General features: G+C 41.3%; 1 protein-coding gene across 8 annotated transcripts in view; it reads right to left on the bottom strand.

Moving 5' to 3' along the window:
- The window catches only part of MPRIP (myosin phosphatase Rho interacting protein), a 226,486-nt gene that overhangs the window by 62,702 nt on the left and 136,720 nt on the right, over window positions 1–27,064 (bottom strand). For all 8 annotated transcript variants that reach the window (XM_072597052.1, XM_072597051.1, XM_072597050.1 and 5 more), the window contains exon 5: window positions 14,916–15,000. In XM_072597052.1, coding sequence (XP_072453153.1) covers window positions 14,916–15,000 — 85 coding nt within the window. The remainder of the gene's footprint in view (window positions 1–14,915; window positions 15,001–27,064) is intronic.

Here is a 27,064-nt window from a genome sequence, read left to right as displayed (position 1 = left end):
AATTTTGTGAAAGATGATGTCTAGGCTCTTTTTTTGATCATGGCTTCCAGGTAGTCCCATAATGTTTAAGTTGTCTCTCCTGGATCTATTCTCCAGGTCAGTTGTTTTTCCAATGAGATATTTCACATTATCTTCCATTTTTTCATTCTTTTGGTTTTGTTTTGTGATTTCCTGGTGTCTCATAAAGTCATTAGCCTCCATCTGTTCCATTCTAAGTTTTAAAGAACTATTTTTTCTGCTAATAACAACAAAACCAAAAAAAATCTAGGAGCAAAATAGATACTCATCAATTAGAGAATGCCCAAATGAATTGAGATATAGGAATGCAATGGAACACTACTATGCTACAAGAAATGAGGAGTATTAAGAATTCAGAAAATGGTAAGCACAACAGTACAAACTGACTGATGCATTATGTAGAAAAGCAGGGCCAAGAGAATAATCCACATGACTATAAAAATGTAAATGAAAAATAAAACCCACTAAAAGGCACTTGAACTCGGATGAAGTGCAGTTACCAGTCATACACTTCATTGAGTGAACAGATGATGTTAACACATTTCTCTCCTCTTGGAAAAGAGGCAGATGACTGTAGGCGTTGTCTATGCAATCAAACATGACCACTATGTCACAGAATTGATGGTTGGAAAGAACCTCTGCAGTCATCTTGCACAATGGTGTCAAACTTGAACAGAAATGGAGGCTACTAAACCATACATTACCATCTGAGGGTCACATATTGACTTAGTTTTAAAATGTAATATTATCTGGGTTTTATGGGAATTTTACTTATTTTATTAAATATTTTCTAATCACATTTTATATGACTTGAGTGACTCAGGAAGTCTGACACCTCTAGCCCAACCTAGACCCCTCCTCCCTCCAAGAAATCCCCACTATCCTATGCCCCATAAATGGACCTCTAGCCTTGTCTTGAAGACCATCAAGGAGGGCAAAGCACATATCTAAAGGTGGCCCATTCCATTTTTGGATAGGACTAATTGTTAGGAAGCTTTTTCCTGACAGGGAGCCTAAATCTGCTCCTTTGCCATTTCTAGATCAAAGAGAAAAGGTCCAATCCAGGGGTGGGGAACCTGTGGCCTCAAGGCTACATGTAGCCCTCTAGGTCCCCAAGTGTGGTCCTTCTGAATTCAAAATGGCCACATGTGGCTTCGAGGCTGCAGGTTCCCTACCCCTGGTAATCTCTCCTCCTCATGAAAGTCCCTCAAATGCTTAAAGACAACTATTATAATGTCCCCTTCCTCCCCCCATGAATCTTCTTCTCATCAAGCTAAACAGTCTCGTTCTTTTCACTGGTCCTATATAACTCTGTTACCCTTCTATGGATATTATGCATATTATCAATGTCTGTAAAACTTAAAGCCAGGTCCTGGTAACTGAGTGTGGGCAGAATACAGGGTTATTAACACTTTCCTTTTCTTGGAAGGTATGCCCCTCTTAATGCAGCATCAAATCAAATTAAATATTTTTTGGCTGCCACATCACTCTACTGACACATATTGAACATTTGGTTCAATAAGACCCCCCCCCCCCCATTTTTTTCTGTCTGTACCATCCACAAAAAATTCCATCTTTTACAGCAAGCCATTCCCAATCCTTCTTAATCATCTCCTATTCATTCGGTATACAGCTATTTGTACATATTTGTTTGCTTGTCTTCCCCATTAGACTGGGAGCTTCTTGAAGTAGGATACTTTTGCCCCTTCTATTACCCCTAATAGCACAGTGCCTGGCACACAGTAGGTGCTTAATAGATGTCTGACGGACATCTACTTGTGAAGCTCATTTTTTGTACCTAAGCATAAAACTTTATCCCTGTTGTGTTTCATATTATTTGGTTCAGTAGAATGTTCTGGCCTGTCAGGATCTTGTTGGATCCTAATTCTTCTGTCCAGTGTGTTGCCAAGACCAAAGAGAAACAGTGGCAAACTTTCAATGTAGTTTAAGACTGCACAAGAAGATGTCCGGAAGCCTTGTGAGTGCAGTTGGGGGGCAGGGGGGAAAGAGACATCATGCCAAAGGGTACAAAAACTACTACAAAGTTAAGAAAAAAAAGTCTGCTTAGCAAGGATACTGAAGGGGAGTAGAAGCCAGTGTAAAGTCAGGCCACTGGTGTCCAAAGCCACAGTCTTTTGTAAATACAGTATGGACAGAACCAGTCCTCACAGAGACATGTAGCCAGAAACTGTACAACTGAGAAACTAAGGTCAATTAAGAAATACTGTGGGTTAAGAGAAGCATGAGAGACTAACCCAGAAGAATAGTTTCACAACAAATATAAGTAGCTTCTAGTCAAGATTGAATAAAAAAATTAAGAATTCTTGAGAAAAAGAGTGGAATTGGAAAGAATTTTTGAAAATACAAAAAAAGAAGAAAAAACAACCTAGAAATAAATACATCAGAGCAACTAAAGGGCTAAATTAAGTATTTATGTTCTAATGGGGGAGAAGGGACAAATGCCCTTCAGAATTCTACTATCTTCAAAGATGACAGAAGGAATTAACAAAAAATAAAGGGATCACATTGTGGTTTTGTTCTGCTTTGACTGTTTTCAAAAAGTAAAGACAGGGAAGGAAAAGTACAACACAGAAGAAATGAGAAAGTGGGAAGAATTAATTATTTCACATAATTTGGATGTACCAGAAGAACATACAAACATGGAAGATGGGGTGACAGAAATAGGCATCTCATAAAACTATCTCAACTAGACAAAAGAGGGTTGATTACATACATACATACACTCATACATACACACACACACACACACACGGCATAGAAATATGTTAAATTCAACAAGGAAAGAGGAATGGACTACAAGAGTGGAAAAAAGTAGAGTTGGGGGAGGGAATAATTACAAGCACAATAAACTTCCAACTCCAGAGGATGGATCATGGAGGGATTAAAAACCCAAAGTTTTAAGAACTAGGGCTCAGGGTCTGGACTAGGTGAAAAGAGAGGTAGGAAAGTGGGAGAAAATCACTTTAGATGACTAGCTTCAATCACATTATTGGTAAAGAAAGGGAGGCTAGGAGGAAAAAGTATAACAGGATGTAATGGAGGAAACCATCAAATAAACAAACAATAAATGTGAACGGGATGAACATATACATAAAGCAGAGGAAGGCAGCAGGATGGCCTGAAAAGCAAAATCCAGCTAAACGTTTACAGGAAATATACCTGAAAAAAGATGCAGAGTTAAAAGGAAATACAGGAAAACTTATTTTATCATGTGGAAATTCAAAAAAGCAGGTAGTAATCATGTTATTAGACAAAACAACAGTAAAAACAGATGTGGGTAAAAGCAACAAACAGGAAAGCAAAGTTATGCTTAAAGAAGGCACTCCAGCTTATTCAGGTGTAAATAGCACTACGACTTGGAGGACATTTGCATATGCACAATATGCAAAGCACAGAAAAGCTAAAGGACAAACAGCAAATGTCACTAAAGTTGGGGACCTCAGAACCAAAACTATTTGGGAAAGAAGTAAAGGACATGGAGAGAATTTTTCAGAAACTGACTATATGCCAGGGCATAGAAACTTCATCTACAAATGCTGAAAAGTATACTATTCAGATCTTCTGCTAACAAAAATATAATAAAGATGATGATAAAGGTCATTTAAAGAAAGGATTCAAATGGAAATTAAATAATATGATTCTAAAAAACTTACCAAAGAACACATCATTGAAAAACAAGAGATAATTTTGTAGAAGAAAATGAAAACAATGAGACAAGATAGCACAACTTTTGGGATATAGCCAAAGCAATCCTTAAAAGCATAATTTTATCTCTAAACATATAAAATAGGTTAGAGAATTAAGGAAGACAAAACTAAAAAAGTAACTATAAAAACACAAGTATAACACAAAAGAGATATTCTGATAATCATGATACATTTTTAAAAGAAAGAAAAATTGAATGGACAAATAAGACCAGGAGCTGTTAAAAAATAAATAATCTGATTTTTAAGAGGGAGACCAAATTGCAAAATATAAAAACAAAAAAAAACTTCACAAAATATTAAGATGAAGGAAAATATAAATGTCTGACCAATTATATGCTGACAAATGCTATAACTTCAGTGAAATGGAAGAAAATCTAAAGTACCTAGATTAACAGCACAAGAAACAGAGAATTTAAATAACCAAATCTCACTAAAAGAAAACTCCCAAAGAAAGGAACTCCAACACCAGATGGTTTCTAAAAGTGAATTTTATGAAACCTTCAAAAAATACCAATATTACTTAAATTGTTTTCAAAAATAAGAAAAGAGATGATCCTATCAAATACTTTCTATGAGGTAAACATGGTCCTGAAACCTTACAAAGGAAAAAAAAGGAAAGAAAAAAAAACTATAGACCAATATCTCTGGTGAATATTAAGGCAAAAATACTGAATAAGGTAGCAAAGAGGCTATGACAACCCGTTAAAGAATTATACATTCAGTCCTGGTTAGATTTATACTAGGAACAGAATGGATGACTCAGTGTCAGGAAAAATACAAACATAACTAATTTTAAATTAATTTTAATATCAAAGTCATATGATTTTAATAGGAGATGCAGAAAAGATCACTGACAAAATTCAATATCCCTTTTTGTTAAAATAAAATAGGAATAGATGAACTATTTCTTAATATTGTAAATTATAATTTGTCTGTTCAAGAGCTAGCATTAGCAATTAATGGGGAAACATACAGGCTCTTCAGTAATACCATGGAATAAAGGATATCAAGTGTCATGGCTACTGTTTGATAGAATCCTACAAATGTTAGTTATAGCAATGAGACAAGAAAAATTAATTAAAGGAATAAGATTAGGCAAAGAAGAAACAAAATGATCACTTTTTTTGCAGATCCTAGATATCCAAATATAAACTTCACTGATATAATAGCTTCAGTAAGATGGTAAGATATAAAATAGACCCATAAATCTCATCAGTTTTTCAATATGTTACCAACAAGAGAAAGAAATAGAAAAAGATTCCATTCAAAGTAGCAGCATGAAGTATAAAATATCTAGGATTCCTTCTGCTAAGTGTAATGGTAATTTAAATGGGAAGATCTTTCCCATTCATTAATAGGTCCATGTGACCTGCTTAAGTCACATGGAACCTGAGTCACATGAGTCTAAGCCACATGGAACAGGAAGGGGTGGAACAGGAAGAGACCAAGCTAGAGGAGAACTGAGAAAATTTGGTTAGAGCAGTCAGACTGAGGGAGACAAAGAAAACAGGGAGCTGGCTAGCATCAGTGATTTGTTTAAGGGAGGTGGTTTGTGGGAAGACTCACAGAGGGAAGGTTTGGGGCTGGTGTTGCCCTCTGCATTGTTACTGTGTACAGATTTCTTTGTTACTATGATGGACTTGGCTTTCTGGTGTCTGAATAAATGTTTTGGCTCTGTCTTCCATGTGGAGAGTCTATTGTATTTTGTGATTCAGAATCGCACTGGGATATCCATGGCCATCATGGACGCTGTGAATATCACAGACACACAGAGGAATTATATGACCATATGAACAAAGTACTCATTACCGAAATAAAGGTTTGAAAAACTGGAGAGACATTACTTTTCATAGATAGATTATTCCAATATAATAAGAATGACAATTAAATCTCATTTAATTTACAGAGTCAGTGCCGCGTCTAACATTTTTTGTTCAGTCGTTTCAAACTCTTCATGACCCCATCTGGGGTTGTCTTCACAAAATATCAGACTACTGGTTTACTATTTCCTTCTCCAGCTTATTTTGCAGATGAGTAAACTGAAGAAAACAAAGTTAAGTAACTTGCCCAGGCTCACACAGCTAGTAAGTGTCTGAGGCCAGATTTGAACCTAGAAAAATGACTCTTCTTTACTCCAGGCCTGGAGCTCTATCCACTGTGCTAACTAGCATGCCCACCACACCTAACTACCAAAAGTCTATACTTTATAGCACAAAACAAAATAGTAACAAAATTCATCTGGGGGAAAAAATGTCAAAAAAAGTCTTCTTCCCTTATCCACAGATGGGAAAATTAATCTCGTTCCCTTCTCTAAATTTATTTACTATTTGTTTATTTATCATTATTATTGAGGTTATATATCCATGTGGCATTTGTTATGGTATATAGTGTGAGATATTGGTTATAAACCTCATTTCTACCACACTGCTTTCCACACTAGTTTTTGTTAACTGGGGATCTTGCACCCCAGTAGCTGGTGTCCATGGATTTATTCAATTCTATGCTACTGTGTCTTATGCCTCTATGTGGTCTACGTACTGTTCAACTTTTCTATTTTTTAACTTGTACCAAATATAGCTGATAATTACTGCTTTGTAGGACTGTCTGAGACCTAGTACATTATTTCCCTTGAGATGCTTGAACTTTTCTTCCTTCAGATGAGTTTTATTACAATTTTGTCTAGTTTAAAGTAATTCTTTGATAGTCTGATTCGTATGGCAATAAATGTGAGTAAATTAATTTAGGTATTATTGCCCATTTTTATTCTCATGACATGGCCAAACCATGAACTAAATATCTTTTCTATTATTTAAATCTATTTTCATTTCTGTAAACTGTGTTTCATAATTTTCAGATAGTTCCTCTGTCTTGGTAGGTGGCTCCCAAATATTTTATACATTCTCTATCTGTTTTGAATGGAATTTCTTTTTCTATCTCTTCCTGCTGAATTTTGTTGGTAATATACTGAAAGGCTAATGATTGCTATAGATTTATTTTACATCCTGATACTTTATACTACAGTTCATTGCTTTACTGAATTTTTTACTTGGCCCTCTATACAAAGGTGGCACAGTGGACAAAGTGCTGGGCCAGAAGTCAAGAAGGCTCACCTTCCTGAGTTCAAATCTGGCCTCAGACACTTACTAATTGTGTGACCCTGGGCAAGTCACTTAACCTTGTTTGTCTTAGTTCCTCATCTGTAAAATGTGCTGGAGAAGGAAATGGCAGACATTTCATTATCTTTGCCAAGGAAACTCCAAATGTGGTTATGAAGAGTCAGACAGGACTCAAACGACTGAACAACAAAATTCCCCTTTCCTTTTGAAGAATGAAATTTATCACTATGGGAAGTCAAGGAAGTTATTAGCTGCTTTGCTCCCATCAGAAAGAGAGTCCCAGTATGTATTTGGATAACTGAAGTACCTCGCCATTACTAAATCATGACTCTGTGTCAGACTTGTGATTGGTTTCCGAAACCCTTTATCCTTTCTGTTATGGTATTCTCTATCATGTTTTGCCTCTCCAGAGCCTCAAAGCCACCCTCCCACACCCTACTTTTTTACCTCACTTCTTTTCTCTAACTTATGGGTTTCATCATACCAAGTATCAGTCACTTGGCTTTTACTTAATTCTTTTTCTTTGTTTTAAGAGAGGGACACACACATAATACCTATTCATACACATATATGTGAATGTGTATAGGAATGAATTATTAGGGGATCATTAGGTATAAATAAAAGGCATTAATACATTTTCTTAAAAGAGAGATCTCGCCTTGTAATATGCTTCAAATAATTATACATCTATTTGTTTCTAGGCTTCTGCAGATCAAGAGTCCTATTTACCTAGTTATATACAAGAATTCGGATTTCAATCTCCCAGATGCCTTTTCTTTGTCCTCCCAGCGCCACCCTTTCAATTAAAGGTATATATTCTTCACCTTGCTTCTGTTGATCTTTGCCTAGACTGAATCTCTAACAGTTCTTCTTTCTCTAGATGCAGAATGCACATTGACTCAGAGGGTTAAGGATTAATGCAAAGAACCCTGGCTGGAGGAGGAGAAAGTTTTCGAATTCTGTGGACCTCAAAGCTAATACTTCTCAAAACTACCTGCTGAACACGTAGTTCACCAAGAACAGACTCTATGCAAAACCACAAAGAAAGCAGGCACTGGAACAACTTTTCAACAAACCAGTCTTTCCCCAAACTTGGAAACAGCTCTTTGCCACCCAAGCCAAGTATATTTCAGCAGAGAGGAGAAAAAATAATGACGACTGGTATCAGACAGCACTGCATCCCTAAGGGAGAGCAAGTTGTTAATACACTACTCAGCTGACTTCTGCTCAAATGAGGTAAGCAGAACCAGGAAAACAACAGATACAACGACATTAGCGGTGGTAATGGAAGGAAAAGCAGCAGTATAACAGTCAAAACTGAATGCTGTGAAATGATAATGACCAAATCTGGCCACTCAAAAGAGCTGAGAAAAAAATACCTTTTTTAACCAGGGAGATTTCTGGGGATCTGGATAGAAAAAAAAATTTATCTTTATTTTCACCAACCTGTAAAATACAGCATTTCCTTTCGATAGAAATTTAAAAACAAACAAACATTATTCTGAGAAGGGACTCACAGACTTCCCTGGTCTGTCAAAGAGGTACCATGGCACACAGGGTTAAAAGCCACCAGCTATAGAGATTCCATATAAGTATGGAATCTTGCACAAACTGTTGGACATGGCCAACGTGTTGGTTGGTTTTGCTGAAATGTGGAGTTTTTTTTTCCTCTTTAATACTTATTACAAGGGAGGAGTTATGAGGTAGGGGAAGGGAGGAAAGATATATAAGGAAACAATGTGACATGAAAATAGAAGTCATCAATTAAAAATCACCTATTTTCACTCCTCCTGTAAATACAAGGCTATGAGGACTAGATTTGTATTTTGCCACTAAACATTTGCTGAATTGGCAAAAGAAACAAGAGATTCTAGGAATGACACTGTAGGACACTGATCTAGGTGAGAGGCTGGGTATTTCCTCCTGTGATGGCTTCTCGAACCAGCCAGGCATGAGGCAGAGTTTATCTGTGGAGAAATGGCATTTTATAGTCCATTCGAAGCTGCTATGACATTGGCATCACCCATGTCAAACCAAAAGATATATGTAATTAATTCACCACAAATTTCCCTCAATACTCCAACAAGTTACTGAGCTTTGAGCAAACAAGAAAATTCTAGAACGCAGCAACACAAAGGGTCATGGTGTAGGCTCACGGACACAAAACTATGTAGGGTGAATGTGACCTCCATTATAACATGCAAACAGTCCCACTTAATAGCACCCTTGTATTTTTTTATCTGTCCCCTACCAAACACTTTCTGCCCCAAGGACATAGTCAGGCAGCTCGAGTCAGTTCTTGCAGCTACAAATCACAGGTAATTAAAGTGAATTTTCCCAGGCAACACACAGTGGCCCTTCAAAAAGGATGGCAGTCACTTTGCCAGGTTAGGATAACAAGTGAAAGGAAGGATTTTTGTCTTTCAAAACAGTGATGGAATAAGGAGAAAAACCCAGAGACAAGCTGACTAAGCAAAAAGTATGGGAAAAGTACATTTGTCCAAGGTCACGGAGCCAGCTAATGAACTGACAGAGTCAGGATCTGAACCCAGGATCTGCGTCCAGAATTCTTTCCATCATTACTAACCATGTCTCACACATGATTGTGCCTCATGGAATGATCTATGCCAAGTACAAAAATCCTACGGATGGCATGTGGGTGTAAGGTGCTGAGCAGAGAGCTTACATACCCACAGCAGCACCGAATTCACATTTTGGGTTTCATTCTTAACCTGAAGTCATCTTAAATCAGTCAGTTGACAAGCCCACATGGTTTAAAAAAAACCCAACTCTGATACTTGAGACACAGAAGAGCTTTCTTCCCAGCTCAGACACATATAGATGAAAGAAGGGACACGTCCCAAGGTTTCAAGTATTTTTTGCTGCCACTAATTGAACTAAGTGTAGTTTCCTCATCCCCTGACACCGCCAAGGGCTAGGGTCAAGGCCAGGATCTCTTTTGTGCCCCCAGAAGAGATCTTCTCTGACCTGAACAAAAGTAGAAGCAATTATTTTCCTAAGAATGGGAGAAGAGGTCAATCACAAAGCATTTCAAGAGCTGAGGGAAAGCTGGGTCAACAGGGGCACTTCTCTAAACTTGTTCACTCAATCACAGGTTTACGTTTCCATTTCTGCCTCTTTTAAAAATAGAACATAGAAGAAATGTTTAAAAAAAAAAAAGGTTAAGAAAATCAGGTGGAACAAAGAGTAGAAAGGATTGGAAGGGGGAGAGTTCTCCTTCTGGGTCACTTTCCTAGATCAAAAATTAAAAGTTTGTGGGAAATGGCTAGGTAAGAGTCCAAATCCTGTCATCCAAATATCCCAAAAGCCCAAACCAACATCATGATGGTGTTTATTCTAGAACATTTCCTCATTCCTGGTCTCTGTGCCTTGAACTTCGGGAATTAGAAGTAAGAGTGACCACAGTCCTTGGAAGCAGCTGGGAGGGTCAGGAGGACAGGGGGAAGCAGAGCAGTGGGGGCAAAGGGGCAACAGAAAAAGAAAGAATGTTTTTTCTTCTTGTTACTGGAAGGGTTTGAACCAAAAAAAGGAATTTGGACTAGGGAATCAAAGCTTAAGTCACAGTTTGAGGGCTTGAGGGTCAAGGTCCATTTTAAGACTGATTCTGGAAAGCAGCTCCTGGGGTTTTAATACCCAGACATCTCCCAGCACACTCTGGAAACCACTCTGCCCATGCCACTGCTCCCTCTGCCCACATGTATCTGAACTCAATTCAGCCCTGTGCCCTCTCTATCCCATTTCAAGAAGTTTTCTCTGACTACCCACAACCCACAGACATCTTTCTCTCTCTAATCTTTCAGTTCCTATAGCATTTAATATCTCTATCACTCATCTGGCAAATACTCGTACTGAAGTGTTATATCATGTAGTAATATTTAATGTTTGTTACTTGCTATAAGTAATATTTCTCCATATAGACTGTAAACTCCTTGACAGCAGGGACCATGTCTAGTTTCTCTCTGAATCTCTCCCCCTTTACTACCACTCACCAGCCCAGCCTCCCTCTGGCACATAAGAGACAAAACAAGACTCAATGATTTGCTATTGAACTTGCCCCAGAGTCAGTCTTGTGAAGAGAGCCAGACGAGGTCATAAGCTATGCAAGGATTCCCAAGAATCTGGAGAGACAGAGAACTTAGTTGGTATCTCTGTCAAGCCCTGGCCTCACCCAATGCCCCTATCTGATGCTTGAAGAAACTTGGATTATAAATGCTGAGCTCTGGCCCTCTAGTTTCCAGTTCCACACTAACACACTTAATGTTGTGTTATCAACATGTGTGTCCAGAATGAAGGGTGCCTACAGAATTGCGAGAAGTGGAGAAGGAAAGACAATGGGTTCAGTAGGCAGGTCAGGCTCCCTGCAGTCCTCTATTTCTCTGACTGGTCTTCCACAGAATGCTCATCACTGCACAGTCCCTAAGATGCAGGGGGGATGAGAATTTTAAAAGATGAGATAAGTCTCCCAGTTATGTTTGGAAACCCATAAAACTAGCACCTGCAAAAATTCAGTGACACAGGCTCCATCAAGATGACTGTGAGAGTATTGGGACAAGCCATGGCTATGACCCCCCCAAAATCACTGTGGCCCTAAGGGAAGAAAAGGGAAATTGATGTCTAGAAACCACTGGATTTGGTAAACTGGGTTAGACTGTTCCCTTGGGTCTACCCTATCCCTCCAACAAACTTATAAGGTCAAATCAGGCCATTCTTGGGCAAGAGTAGGGAAAGGAGTAGGGAGAAGGAGGATATTCCCTGATCTGGGCTGAATCTGTCTTTTCTACAAGTAGTTACCTTATTTGGAGCTCAGGAGTTCAGCTCCTGTACCATTTCCAAGCTGTTGCTATAGTAATGCAATAGAACCCTAAACTATGTTATTCTGCCTGGGTTTTTTCCTCTCAAAACTCGGCAGCTTTGATGGCGGGGGTGGGAGGGACATGCAGGGGGCGGGGGGGGGGGGGGGGGGGGGTAGTGGCTATGTGCGTAACTTCTGCTCTCCAGCATTCCATGAAGTCCCACTTTGAGTCACAAGAAAGGTGCCGAATCAACATGTTCACTGTCCAGAGACCCCATCCCTCCACCCAGCTGCCTTAGTTTCTATCTAACAGGATAACAAAATCTATAATACCATTACTCTTTGAGATGGTTCCCTAGGCTGGAAAGGGGACTCTTCTAGGAAAACCTCGAATTTCCTTCTCTATCCCTCCTAAGAAGTTAGTTCCATTTTATAGAATTAGCTTCAAGAGTGCAAGGAGACAGGATTCATGCACACAGCATCCAGAAACTCAGTCTTGGCCTTTTCCCTTAAAGCAGTAACCACTGAGCAGTCGAGGGTTAGAGCAAGTGCTCATTCTTCTATAACCCTGGCCTGCAATACAGGGGGAGTTCAGGTCCTGACTGTCTCCCTGCTGGGGGTGTGAGGGGCGGGCCTGAGGAGGTACCCAGAACAATGGGCTTTTGTCCTCCTGTCTCACATGACCCTGCCTTAAGGAGCAGCATCTCCTCCATTCTCTAAAGATTCATTTCCTTTCCCCCTACATTGTTCATAGTTGTTACGCAAGCAAAACACAGGGTAGGAGATAGAGGCAGTAACAGGAGACAAGCCCAGAGCAGGAAAGAGAAACCCACATCTTTCCACAGAAAAATCAGGAGCGATAGGGGCAGATCTAAGCCTGGGGAAGGCCAAAAATAAAGCTATGGTTACTCCATCCTCAATGTGAGGAATGCAGAAGTGAGATATGGAAATCTGATCCCTAAAGAAGGTAAAATATCAGGCATCTGGGTGGCATGGTAGCTAGAGTGCCTTGCCCAATATCAGGAAGCCCCAAGTTCAAATCCAGACTCAGACACTTGCTAGCTGTGTGACCCTGGGCAAGTCCTTTGACTTCTGTCTCAGTTTCCTCATCTGTAAAATGGGGATCATAATAGCTACCTACCTCCCAGAGTTGCTGTGAGGATCAAATGAGATAATAATTGTACACCCTAACTAAAAAAGACACAAAATGGGGAAGAGAAGGAGAAAAAAGAGAACACATGATCAGAAGGCACGAGAGGAATGGGCCAGAAGCAGAGACTATAGGCTCAGTCAGAGGAAAGGTCTAGCAGGGGGACAGAGAAAGGTCAGAGGCAAAGAAAGGCAGCCATTCTCCTCTGGAGACCTACTACCTTTAAAGGGCAGCAAGGAAGACACAGAATATATATGAGGCAGTGTAGAGAAGAGAAATAATTGGGAGAAAAAGAAAGAGAGGAGAGAAAGAGCGGGAGAGGGAGGGAGGGGAGAAAGAAAGAAGGAGAGGGAGAGAGAACGAAAGAAGGAAGGGAGAGGAAAGGAGAGTGGGAGAGAAAGAGAGCAAGGGAGAGGAGAGAGAGAAAGGAAGGAGAGAGAAAAAGAGAGGAAGGGAAAGAGAATGAGAGCGGGAGAAAGGAGGGCACATGAGAGAGAGAAAAAAGAGAGAGAAAGAAAGAAAGGAAGGAGAGGGAGAGAAGAGAGAGGAGAGAGCATGTGGGAGAGAAGGAAGGGAGAGAGAAAGAAGGGGGAGAAGAAGAGAGGGGGAGAGAGGGAGAGTGCCCATGAGTGAGCACTCATGCCAAGTACCCTGGGCTGCATCTTGAAGTCTAAGCCTGATAATAATTGCTAACGTTTATATAGCACTTCAAGTTTTGCAAAGCACTTTGCACATTTTATTTGATCCTTACAACAGCCCTGTGAGGTGGATGTTATCATTAGCCCCATTTGACAGATGAGGAAACAGATGTAAAGCCTGCTTAGTCCTCCAGAACTCAAGGACTGCAGCCACAGAGAAGAAATCTGAGCTGGTGGGATTCCCACCCCCACCCCCTCAGGCCACGTGGGAGCCCCTCAGAGGAGGGAGGGAGGGCAGGAGAGAGTGAGTCACAGGCAGCTTTTACCATTTATAGTCAGAGAGCACAGAGCTGGGTCAGGTCCCCAGAGGGCACAGTACTAGTCCCCTGACACTCCAACTAGGCCCTGAGCCCTGTGAAGTTCTCTCCCAGCCCTCCCCCAGTCCCATCCAGTTATCTCCAATCTCATCTCCTGCAAGGAAAGTGGAGGCTAGCCAAGTTCTTTCCAGAGCTACCCCTTTCCTCAGACATGCCGCTATCACAGGTCCCATGAGTCCAGCCCTCACCCCATTCTTGGAGTAAGCTGGAGGTTGGGGAAGAGGAGCCCCAAACTGCGTTCTCCAGAAACAGAGGTCAAAAACCAGACAAACATTCACCCCAAGTTTTCATTCAGAGAACAAACACTTCTACCCTGCTTGCTGGCTACAAACTTCCCTATCACTCCCCCACCCCAAGAGAACCCATACCATCGTCACCTTCCCCAAATTTCCCGTGGCTAAGCTATAAGGGAGACACAGTGGACTAGGTGAAACTGGTCAGCAAAGGGTATGGAGCAGGAAGAAGTCTGCATCTGGTGCTCCAGGAATGAGCAACCCAACCCACCAGCTCCTCTTATTAGAAAAATTCAGGTCACCGAGTCACTCCTATAGTGGACACATGGAAATGACCTGTAAGAGCTAAAAGGTATCAGGGAGCTTTCCTCTCCATCCCTTAAACTCTCAGAAAGAAGATGCTACACTGTCCTACCCTCACCAAAAGCCCCAATTAACAACCCTTCTCTGGTTCCCCTAAACACAGGAAGTATCTAAAGACTCTTAAGGTTCCCCAGCATTCTCCTATGAAAGAGTAAACATTTAGGCCAGTGATTCTTGAGCTGGGGTCCACGGGTAGATTTCAGGGGATCTATAAGCTTGGATGGGAACAATGACTCTGAGAAGAAGAAAATCAGAACTACATCTTTGTTATTATTTATCTCTAACTGATATGGAGCATTTCATTCAATTATGAATTTTAAAAAACCAAACCATTATTCTGAGGAGGGATACATAGGCTTTCTCAGATTGCCAAAGGGGGCCCATAACACAAAAAAAAAGATGAAGAGCTCGTGACCCAAGTTGTCTCTGGAACCTGTGCCTCAAACCCTCCTCATACCAAACAGGGGCAGGCTACTCACCTGAGGAGTCGGAGGCTCTACCTTCCGTTTTTTCTTCTGGTTCTGTTTATTGGTCCTAGGGTAGACAATGAGCATCTCCAACCATCTGCAGGGAAAAGAGATGACAGGTAAGCCTATAGTGGCTTCTCTCAATGCTCAAAGAAAGAAGTATCAGACTCCCAGCCTACCACTGCAACTCGAATATCTCCTGGATATATTCACAAACAGGTCACTGCCATCCCTTTGGCATTACAGAAAAAGGTTTAAAGCAGGGGACGGTTGGGTGGGTAGGGTCTGGTGACCACAAAAGGTTGCCCAAATGCAATCTTAAATTCCATTAAGCGGGGGAGGAGGGGGAGGCCAGTAACTAGAATATCAATCATGCCAACAAGCCCTGACTACCCCACCCTGGAAAGTTCCCCCCAAAAGCTTGGCATAACAGGCATACATCTTCAGTCTATTGAGCAGAGAGTCATTCAACCCTGGGCCTGCCAAGGCCTGCCTGGCAGTAAAGCCTGGACAAGAACTCCAGCTTAGAAGGTCTATTTTTCTTCTAGGCCTCTGGGGGCAAAGAGCTGTGCTAGTCCAAGATGGGAGGGGAGGGGTGGGGGAGGTGGGGGTGGGGGCAGAACGTCACAACCAGACAGCAATTTCAGGGTACCCATATCAGGAATGAGACTTCCTAGGCCTTGGCCCATAGGCCCATCTAGCTCCCAAAGGTTTTTTCCTTTTATTGACTGCCTGGTCCCCCATAAAAGCACAATCAGGACAAGGTCTAAGGAGCACCTCTGACTAGCTTAAAGGCAAACCTGACCACAGGCAGCCCACACCAGAGCCCCAGTCCTGAGCCAAGCAGCCTTGGGCCCTGGGAGTTCAGGGCACGTCAGTGTTTCCATTACTAACCCTTATTTCAGGGGCTTATAACAACCATAAAAATTCCCTCCTAGCTAGGACTTGGCAAATACACAGGACTACAGCAGCATTTTGGAGCCATTTAGGGCCATCTCAGGCTACAATCCTCAGTCACTCAGCTGCTTTCCCAAGAGACAGGAAATCCTTGGTATCAGGGGTCAGCTTCATCATCCCAATGCCTTTTGCAAAAAGACAGAAAAACACCAATTTTAAAGAAGCTAATCCATGTAGAGAAAGCTCTGGATCTGACTCCAGGCGTCTAGGAGGAAAGTATGGATGCCCTTGTGAATTCAAGCTTGCCTCAGTCTCCACCAATCAGAGAAGACAGGATCAGTGGATCGGAAAGAACTTTTAGGGGTGATGCAGTCTGTTCTTCATCCACTCACCAATCAGTAGACAGTCACTCTTCCTAAACCTTCTTTAAAAAATTTTTTTTTAAAACTTATACCATCTTCATTTTCCAATAATTCTTGCTCCACAGTACCTTTCTTTATAATGGAAAACCAAAAGAGTTAAGTAAAGTCATTCATGTCTGACAATACTTGTTTTAGTTGTGTCCAGTTCTTTGTGACCCTTTTGGGGTTTTCTGGGCAAAGACACTGGTTTGCCACTTCCTTCTCCAGCTCATTTGACAGATGAGGAAACTGAGATAAACAGGGTTAAGTGATTTGTCCAGAGTCACACAGCCAGAAAGGCCAGAGGCCAGAAAGAGTAGACATCTTCACTCCAGGACTGGAATTCTATCCATTATCTCATTTACCTAGCTACAAGTACACAACATTCCATACCCATGATCCACTGAAAGTATTATTTTCCAAAATCAATCATCAGAAATCAATATTCAACACTGCATTTGACTCGATTTCTATTATCTTTGTATAATTCAGTTGTTTCAGTCCTGCCTGACTCTTTGTGACTGCATTTGGGGTTTTCTTGGCAAAGATACTGGAGTGGTTTGTCATTTCCTTTTCCAGCTCATTTTATAAATGAGGAAACTGAGGCAAGCAGGGTTAAGTGACTTGCCCAGGGTCACACAGCTAGTAAGTGTCTGTGACCAGATTTGAACTCAGTCTTCCTGACTCCAGGCCCAGCATTCTATCCACTGTGCCACCTAGCTGCCTATACTTACTATAGTAAGTATTACTATAATTTCTGTGTATATTATCTTCCTGGTTCTGCTTTCTGCGATTCTAAATTTTATTCTCAAAGATCTTTAGGAAATGAGGAGTCCATGACTATCCTAAGAAAACATTCCAACACCTTCATAACTCTCCCCATCACAAGTTCTTATATTTAACCTAATCCCTACCATCTACAATCTCATCTCAAGACAGGAAGAGGACTCATACACAGGTAAAGAGTGACATAAAAATACAGTGTGGCTGGAAAAGAGATCTATACGTAAACATTTATAGTAAAGTCTTGATTATGTCCATCACTCTTTTCTTAACTTACACATGCATTTATTAATCACTTACCAAAGTGCTGTGCTAGATACTGCAGACACAAGGACCAACCCTCTCCACCCCCCTGCCCCCCCCAAAAAAAGCCAACAATTCCTACTGTCAATGAGTTTTCATTGTACTAGGAGTAAACCATAGGTATAGATAGATTAGGAATAGGGATTGGACCCATGATTTCTTTTGTATAAGAAATTCCTGACTGAGGAACCTCCTTCCATGTGAGAACAGGTCAGCATTTTCTCTGTAAGCTATCAATTTACAGAGTTGCCTAGACCACTGAGAGATTAAGTGACTTGCCCATTGGTCACAGTCACATGTCAAAGGTGAGAGTTCAACTTAGGTCTTCCTGGTTTTGAGAGCTGTCTCTCTATCCAATCTTCCATCTCAGCCTCTCTGTACAGAGAGAAGTCAATACAAAATACAAAATAATGGCTCAGACTGGCTAGCATAGAAAGATGAGGTACTGAGAAGATGCTCTGCTAAAGGAGAACCACAGATAATAAATGAATAAATAAATAAAGCTAGTTTCTAGTTAGTCATTTTGTCCTCAAGGGAAACCATTCTCCAACTTCCTCTCATCCTGGAACAGGGCCTGGCCTGGACTTCTCCCAACCAGTGGAGATCAAAGAGCTCGTTTAGACAAATCTGAACAGTATGAATAAGGAAATAGAAGGCATTTTCTTGTCTCCCTCCCTGGAACTGGGATCCCATTCTGTCCTGAGAACAGAAGCCACGGCTGTTGGTTCCTTTGGCAGGAAGAAGACTTACTGAGTAATGGAGTGGGGAGTTTATTTAAAAGAAGACTTGAGAGCAGAGCTGACCCTGGCCCAAAGCCAGGGAAAAAGGCCTGTGAGGGGAAGGTCAAGCCCCCCTGGCTGAGGCAGGAAGAAGCTGAAAAGTAGGGCCTCTAGGGACCCAGGTCCTGAAGCCACTGCTCTTTACAAAGCCAAAGAGAATGTGAGATTCTGATACTGGAAAGAAGACACATTTCTTGAGGCTTATATCTGGGCTGGACACGGAGAACCCTTAGTCAGGGTCACTTGATAACAAAGGCAACAGCTAGCAAGTCCAGGCACAGTCAGCTTTCAGAACAACTTGTCCTATCCCAGACATGTACAACAACACCGAGCATCCAAGACCATATCTTAATTATCCCTGTATCTCCTATGGAGTTTAGTGTAGTGTTTGGCAAAAAGTAGATGTTTAATAAAGGGTTTGTAGACATACATAATTGTAGAGTGTGAAGGGACCTCAGAGGTCACTGGGTCCAAACCCTACATGAATCAGCAATCTTGTCTACAACATCTTTGTTAGATGGTCTTCTAGCCTCTACCTGAAAGCTTTCAGTGAATTAAGATGGCTGATTCCACTTTGGGATGGTTCCAATAGATGATGAAGAAACAACAGCTGACATAAAAGGTTTGTAAAGCACATTATACAATCTCATTTAATCCTCCTAGTAGATCTGTGAAGTGAGGGTACCATTTGTTATTTTTTTTGTTTTACAGATGAGGAAACTCATTTTGGATAAGTTAAGAGCCCTGAAAGTAATCACATAGCTATTAAGTTAGAGAAGGAAGATTGGAACCCATGTCACTCTCTTCCACTAGGAACTCCTATCATGTTTCTCTTTATATTGAACAACAATCTGCAACCCTGTAACTTCCACCCATTTATCCTAGAGTTCCTCTGTAGGGTCACAGAGAATAAGTCTAATCCCTCTTCCAAATGTTGACCATTCAATGAGCCAACACGGGACTGGCACCTCCTGGTTTCTTTTCTAGAACTGAACCCAAAAACAGAGGAAGCAAGAGAAAAAATTTATGGGGAAAAAAGAGAAGACAACATTTTATGTGACCTATAATCTTTCCTATGGGGTCATTCCTTCAGGAGGATAGAAGGTATTGGCCAGACTTCTCTCAAAACTTTTTTTTTATTGCAGAAACAGATCATAGGAGATAAAACCTTAGAGGTTATCTAAGCCAACCAGCTCCTTTTACAAATAGAAAAACTGAGGCCCACATAGGTTAAGTGTCTTGCTCAAGTGGCACAGGAAGGAAAGTATGGAGTCAGGGTTTGAAACCAAGTCTCTTGATTCTAAATTCAGTGCTTGCTGTATTGGCTGAAGACAATCACAGATGAAGTGGTCTGGTTGGAACCAGAAAAATCATAGTGCCTAAGAGTTGAAGGACCAAATACTGATATTCTACAAAGGACCTAGGCTGAAGATGCCTACCAATCCCTCTGCATACATCAGAAACTGGGCAAGTCATCTTAGAAGATCTTAGAAGCTAGAGAGGAGATAATTCTCTCAATTCTCCTGTGAGACAATCTCTAGGACTCTTCCACCATTTCTCCTTGATGCCCACCTTCTGTCCAACTCATCCCAAGTCCCTCCCCAAAGGGATGAGTTACCACAATTTGATATAAAATGTGTGGTTGCTCAAAAATGTCTCCACTGACCCGCCTGCTAGACTGACCATAATTTCAAGCTCTACAGTTTTTCTTTTTTTGAGTGAGTATTAATTATATCACCAGGAGTCCCCACTTGTATTGGCTTGGAAGAGTTAGCATATTGATAAATTAATACTTATAAATACGTTAACAAGGTAGCTTATTGTCTAGCTCTAACCAGAAAGAACAAAAGATAATTTTTGATTAGAGGAAGAATCATGAAAATATTGATTTATAGTTGGAAAGGTACTCTGAGGCCATCTAATGCAATCTCCCCATTTGATAGATGAGGAAATTGAGGCCTGAAGAAGGTAAATAACTAGTCCAAGGTCACACAGGTAGTCAATAACAGATCCAGAATGTGAACACAGGTTCTGTGACTTCAAATCCAACCTGTTTTCCACTCTACCACAATGGATATGGATCTGGAGAAAAGTCCAAGAGATTAGATGCTACCTAAGAAGAGGTAGCCTGGTTAAGAGAGGAGCTAGTGGGGGGACTCCCCAGACAAGGAAGGTCATGGAGAAGGACTTATTCACCTTTTTGTGTGTCACAGATCCCTTTGGAAGAATGGGTAAAGACTAAGGACACCTCAGAATCATTTTTTTAATACATACAATAAAATACTCGGGGTTATAAAAGAAACTAATCATAGTGAAAAACAATTTGTAAGCAGGAAGTCTGTGATCATGTTCTTTTTATCAGCAGGTCTAAAACTACAATAATTTTAAAGTGTTGTTGTTCAGTCATTTCAGTTGTGTCTGACTCTCCATGACCCCATTTGAGGTTTCCTTGGAAAAGATACTGGAGAAGCTTACCATGTCCTCCAGCTCACTTTACAGATGAAGAAACAGAGGCAAACAGGGTTAACTGATGTGCCCAGGGTCACACAGATAGGAAGTGTCTGAGGTCAAATTTAAATTGACTCCAGGTCCTTTATCCACTGTGCCACCTAGCAGCCCAAGAATTTTGAAGTAGTGATGGACATAAATAACATTTTAAGATATCTGCAACAACCCTAATATGATAGGAAAATAGCTGTGATTTCCATTGGCACCAAAGTCACAGGTAAGGCTCATTCTATTGTGGTTTGTGACATATTCATAACTGAAGCTAGATGGCAAAGGGAGTACTGGACCTGGAGACAGGAAGACCTGAATTCAAATTTGGCCTCACACATTTACCAGTTGTATGACCTCACAGCATCTCCCTCCCAGGGTTATTATGAGGACAAAATGAAATAATATTTAGAAAAGCACTCTGGAAATCTATATCAATGCTAGTTAATAGTAATTATCAGAAATGCTAAATTTCAGGTACAGATTATATAAATAAAGATCTTTTTTCCCCCTCCAATCCAGTTTCACAGACTCCTTGAAATGTATCCATGGACCTAGGCTGTAGAGAGGCAGAGCTGTGAAGGAGAGAAAGTGAATTAAAGACCTACATACAAATCAGAGACAGAACTGGAAGGATCCTTAGAGATCGAGTCCAATCTTTTCATTTTTATAGACAAAACTTAGGTCCATGAAGGATATTACTCAGGGTCCTACAGTTCGTTAGTAGCAAAGCTAAGAGTAGGACAAAGATTTCCTGACTTTCATTCCTAGGCTCAGTTCTCTTTTGTCACTTTTTTTTGGGGGGGGGCGCCCTAGAGTAGACCCGTGTACTCTATTTAGTCAAAAGATGGGTAAATGAAATAGCCAGGTAGCAAAATGAGGACTTTAAATTGTGTGCCTCAGTGACTCGTGCTATCGTGGGTCACGGTGGACATCCCCAAATCAACAATATCTTTATCCCACCGATTCCAACCAGCTTCCAAAAGTCCCTGTTCTTATTCTTTGCCTGATAGAAGGTATCCTTCCACAGGGCAGAGATTTGAAAGTCCTCCTATTGAAGCAAGCTTCTGTATTCTGTCTTTCTGATGAACCCCAAAGTGAGGGGGCAGTTAGGTGGGGCAGTGAATGGCACCAGCCCTGGAGTGTGGTAAGTCTGGAGGACCTGAGTATAAATCTGACCTCAGACACTGGACACTTACGAGCTGTGTGATGCTGGAGGGAGGGAGGGAGGGGGAGAGGGAGAGAGAGAAGAGAGAGGGAGAGGGGGAGGGAAGGAAGGAGAAAGAGAGGGAGGGAGGGAGGGAGAAAGAGAGAAGAGAAGAATCTTAGGTAAACAGGGATAGATTTTAGATAAAATAGGGAATGGAGCCCTGGCAGAAAGCATGCACTTGAGGTGACTAGACTTTAATGCCATCTCCTTTTCTTTTTGTTACTGTCAATATGGCAGCTGAGCATCCAGGGGATGATTGGATTACCAGAGAAAACAATCAGCCAAACCCCTTTGACTTTTATAACAGTATCCAAATGCATTAATAAAGATAAAAAAGTAAACCCTGTAAAAGGAAGAGGGGCAGAGCAGTTAGGGGGAGGGCTATCGCCCAGGTGGCCCCAGTTCTAGTTGTGAGCTGTTCAAAATGGATTCCAATCTCAGGTCCTTTTAGAAGAAGCGAGAGGAAGTAGGAATCTAAGGATGGGAAAGAATCTATACCACAATCCCATTTAAGAAAATGGCAAGAAAATTCCCTCAACACAGCCATGTTGCATCCTGAGCACCCACCAGTTTACCAGTTAAAAGACAAAGAAGGGAAGAAGAAACAGGTGGTAAACTCAAAACAAACAAAGGAAATAATTTTTTGATCTACCCCCATGAGATATAACAGCCAGTTCTCAAATTAGGGCAGTCTCTTGGGGGGCAGAGGGGGGAGGGATGGGAAGAAGTGAGGGGAGGCTTGTAAGCTTTGAATTGTTCACAATACCAAGGAACTCCCTCTTAGAATGATTTATTGAAACCAAAGGATTTAGATAATTTCTTAAGGTCCTTTCCAACTCAAAAATCTATGATTTCAGGGGAGACAGTTCGACTCTTGACAGTATTTGGCTTAAAGTGAAATTAAACCGTGATGAGATGTAAAATGTACTGAAACGAGCCTGCCATCATGGCTGAGATTTCCATCATGAGGGTTATGCCTTTGACTTAAAGCACGCCATGCTGCCCCCAAACTCATCCCCAGAACCTCAGTAACTACATCTACTTCTCAGCCATAGGGGTTATTCCAAGATGAAACTACAAATGCAAAAAAGATCAAAGTCAAGGGAAGGGTTTAAATCCAGTACTGTCCTGGTCTCTTCTCATAAGAAGCCTGAAGACAACAGGTGGAAAAATCATCAACCAGGGCGCCCAACCCTAAGTTTGTCTGGTGTCTGTGTGCCCAATGCTGTTGTTTTATGTGGAGGTGCGAGAGTAAGAAAGTGTTCAGAGGACAGGCAATGTGTGGGAAACTGATAATGAAGAGGAACACAAAGCAGGCACTCAAATATATCTGAACGAATTACTGAATAAATGGATGAAGGACCAGCTTCAATGAACGGACAAGAGTCCTTCAGATTTAATGCCTGTCTTAATTTCCACGTTAGAACATACAACCTACTGCCCCTTATCCCAGACCATTTTGCAGAAGGGTAGAATGAGGTACAGAGAAAGGAAATGCTAAGCTAAAGGTCACATACAAACAGTAGTTTCAGGACCCTAAGTTTAGAGTGCACAGTTATATAGTTTCTTCCAAATGGAATAGGAAAAGTCATAGAATTTTGGAGTGAGAAAGGGAGGTCCCACTATACTTTGCTCTTGTCAGACCTCACCCAGAGGGCTGGATTTAGTCCTGGGAATCACAGTTTAAGGACAAGAGGCCAGAGAGTGTTTAGAGGACAGGTAAGATGGTGAAGGGCTTTGAGTCTGTGACCTGTAAGGATCTACCAAAGAAATTTGACATGTTTAGCCAAGAGAAAAGACTGAGGTGGGGGGGAGGGAGAGGAAAGAGGGACGTAGCTGTATTTTCTAGTATTTGGAGGCTTTCAGAATAAGAGGGATTAAATTCCTATTTGGCCTCTGTGGGCATAACCAAGAAAAAAGAGTAGAAATTGCAAAGAGACTGCTTCAGGCTGAATGTCAGGAGAAAGCCCTAAGAAATCAAGCTGTCCAGATGTGGATCCAGATGTGCCTCTGGGGGTGGGGGCTCCTTCCTCAGGGATCTTCAAACAGAGGTGGGATGACTAATTTTGGGGCACAAGTTGGGATTCCTTTTGTGTACTGCTTGGATTAGATTGGCTGCTAAGATGCCATCCAACCCACAAATTCTGTGATTCTGTGACCTCGGACATCACTTAGCCCAACTCCACCATCTGAGGACAAATTATTCCTTCCTGTTAAAACAAACAAACAAAAAAAGATTCCCAATACTTATTCCCATTGATGTTCTTCCTAAAACTCAGGGCCTTTCCAGGTCAGAGGAATACAAAATAAAATAGTTTTCATTAAAGTAGGCCCAAGAAATAAACAAACTTCAAGAAGTAAACCATGTTTGGAACATAGACCGTTCTATTGGGTTGAGCTTGGTGTGACTCAACTACCACCACCCAAAGGGAAGCAAGCTCAACTTCTCACAAGGTCCTAGGAGAGAAGGGAAAAGAAACTAACGGAAACCAGCAAAGGAGCCTGGTAAAAAGAGAGGGCAATGAGCTTTGGGACTGGCTTGTGAGCCTCTGACCCCACCACACCTGGCAGAACTTCTGGGCCCCCATGCCACTCTTCTGGACTGCTGCTGTACCTGCTGAAAGGAGCCATCTGGGCATATACCCAGCCCATACTCCATCTTCCAATTATGGCTACAAAAGAGAAAAAGGGCAGGGGCTGCAGAGGGAGGCCCCTCCAGAGACTTATCAGCCCTTTGGGAACACCCTATTTGCTAATCAGGAGGAGCTGAGCTACCTGCCAGAGGAATGAGGATAAAGGCAGCTAGAGTTTAAACATTAAAAATTTATCACTCATCAAATGTCAGTCAGTAAATTCAGACATTTCGCTGAGAGAGTCTTCACAATGCAAACCTGCCTGGCCTTGTCCACTTTCCCTTTCCATGACCCCCAAGATCCCCTCCCCTCTCCCTGAAATGACACTCAAGTCTCTGAGACATCACAGGGTAAAGAAAAGTGAACTCTGAAGACGAAATCACATAGAAGATAGGGATAAAGCAACTGAGTTTCTACATCTATAAAATGGGGATAATTATACCAACTTCTATCACCTTTCCTTTCTATCACTGTTTCTATCAAACAGTTGTTACGGGATTCAAATACAATAATGGATGTAGAAGTATCTTAAACCAAAAATGTAACTGCCAGAAACGAACACTGTAGACTCAAGTTTTTGCCATTTATCAGCTGTGTGACCGTAGACATGACACTTCTCTGGACCTGTCCTCATCTGTAAACTGACCATAGGCCTAAAGCTTGTCTCATGTAATATTCTATCGCTCCAAAGTACTCCAACTACAAAGTGCCTTGGATTTGGACTTGAGAGGACCCAGGCTAATTTCTTGGGCCTAAGAGTGGAACTCTGTCCCTCCTCATCTACTCTTTGGCTTCCTCCAAGCGTCAGCTAAAATCAAACCTTTCATAGGCAGCTTCTCCTAATCCCCACAACGCAAGCACCTTTTCTCTATCGGTTAGCTCCAATTTCTCCTGTATATAGCTTATTGGTATAGAGTTGTCTGTGTATTATACTGTCTCCCCCATTAGGCTGTGAGATCCTTGAGGACAGACACCCTCTTTTACCTTTCCCCGTGTTCCCAGTGCTTATTAGCACAGTACCTGGCACAGAGTAGGAACTTAATAAATGCTCGCTGACTGACCTGTGAGACCTAGGACAAGTCACTTAACTTTTCTGGGTTCCAGCTCCCTCACATGTAAAATGAAGCAGCTAACATCCCTTCACACTTCTAAAAAGATGAACTCTGGACTCTGCCAATGTGAGCTGGTCCTCACAACTTTGGTAAGGGGTAGGGGTACTGTGTTCATTATCATCCCCATTTTACATATGGAGATATAGGCTCAAGAATGGAGTGACTTGGCTAAGATCACCTAATAAGTCAGGGGTAGAATGTTAGGTAGAATATAGGTTTCTGAATCTAATTTTATTGCCCTTGAACTATATCATACTTTCTAAAATTCATAATAGTTAACATTTATATAGATTTTACTATGGGCCAGGTACAGGGCTAAGTACTTTGTAATTATTACTTTATTTTAACCTCCCAACAACCCTGGGAGGTAAATACTATTATTACCCCTAGTACCCTTTTTACAGATGAGGAAACTGGGGCAAACAAAGGTTAGGTGAGTTGGCCAGGGTCACAAAGTCATTAAATGTCTGAGGCCACATCTGAACTCAGGTCTTCCCGATTTCAGACCCAGCACTCTGGTCACTGTGCAAACCAGCTGCAAATTAAAGAGCTGACACGTTGGTTCCAGAGAAATGATGTCACAACATACTTCCTGATCTTAGAAGAAAAGTAGTGGACGATGGATGTAGAATGTTATATGTACTCTCTATCGGTTAAGGTTCGTATATTGGTTCATTTTACTTAACTATTTTATTTTGTTTTTATGAAGGAGGACACTATGAGGGGAAATACCAGGAAGTGGCTGTTATAAAAATAAAATTAATTAATTAAAATTATTAATTAAGAATATAATAAAATTAGGGTTTTGGATTAGATGATTTCTTGTCCAACTCCAGCTCTGACTTTAAAATAAGATAAAGGTCTCCACTTAGCTCTTAGCTATCACAGCCTGAGACCAGCCTTTGAGAGGTCAGAGGGGTAGGAACATTGGCCTGGAGCGCTAGGCTGGCACATGTCTAAAACCTCTCCTCTTATCCCAGAGGACTGAAAAGAACTGAATTTAAAGTAAAACAGAGTAGTACATCCCATCATTTTCCCCTCAGATCAGCTCCAACAGGTTTTTATTCCTAAACCTCAAAGCTATGAGTTAGGTGGATAGTATTATGCATAAACCACCACCACCACCAGAAACTAGGTCTTAGACTGTACAATCCAGATGAGAAGTAACCCAATATGTAACAGTGGGGTAAAAAGATGTCCTCTGATCTTGACTCTCGTCATTTCCCTACCAAAGTCTCTCACTTTCGCAAGCTAGGCCTCTCTTTCCTTGACTTCTACAATCACTTCCCCCATGAAGCCTTCCCAGACTGACCCCATGCTGCCAATTAGCCTGCAGAACTTAATATGAATAGACAGCTCCGTAGAACTGCTCCATATAGAATAAGCAACCGACAATTCATAAACACAGGGAGATTCTCCTTCTGCCAATGCAGCCCACAGCCCTTCTGCAATCTGATACACTATCTTAAGAGTGTCTGCACCCCTAAAATCAATCCAGCCCCCTGTGGCCAAACTAGTGTTTGCCTGTGAATTGGCTGTCCCTGAAA

Source organism: Notamacropus eugenii, chromosome 3 (assembly GCF_028372415.1).
Source record: "Notamacropus eugenii isolate mMacEug1 chromosome 3, mMacEug1.pri_v2, whole genome shotgun sequence".
NCBI classification, from domain to species: domain Eukaryota; kingdom Metazoa; phylum Chordata; class Mammalia; order Diprotodontia; family Macropodidae; genus Notamacropus; species Notamacropus eugenii.
Note: the sequence above shows the minus strand (reverse complement) of the source record. Positions and strands in the feature narration are given on the sequence as shown.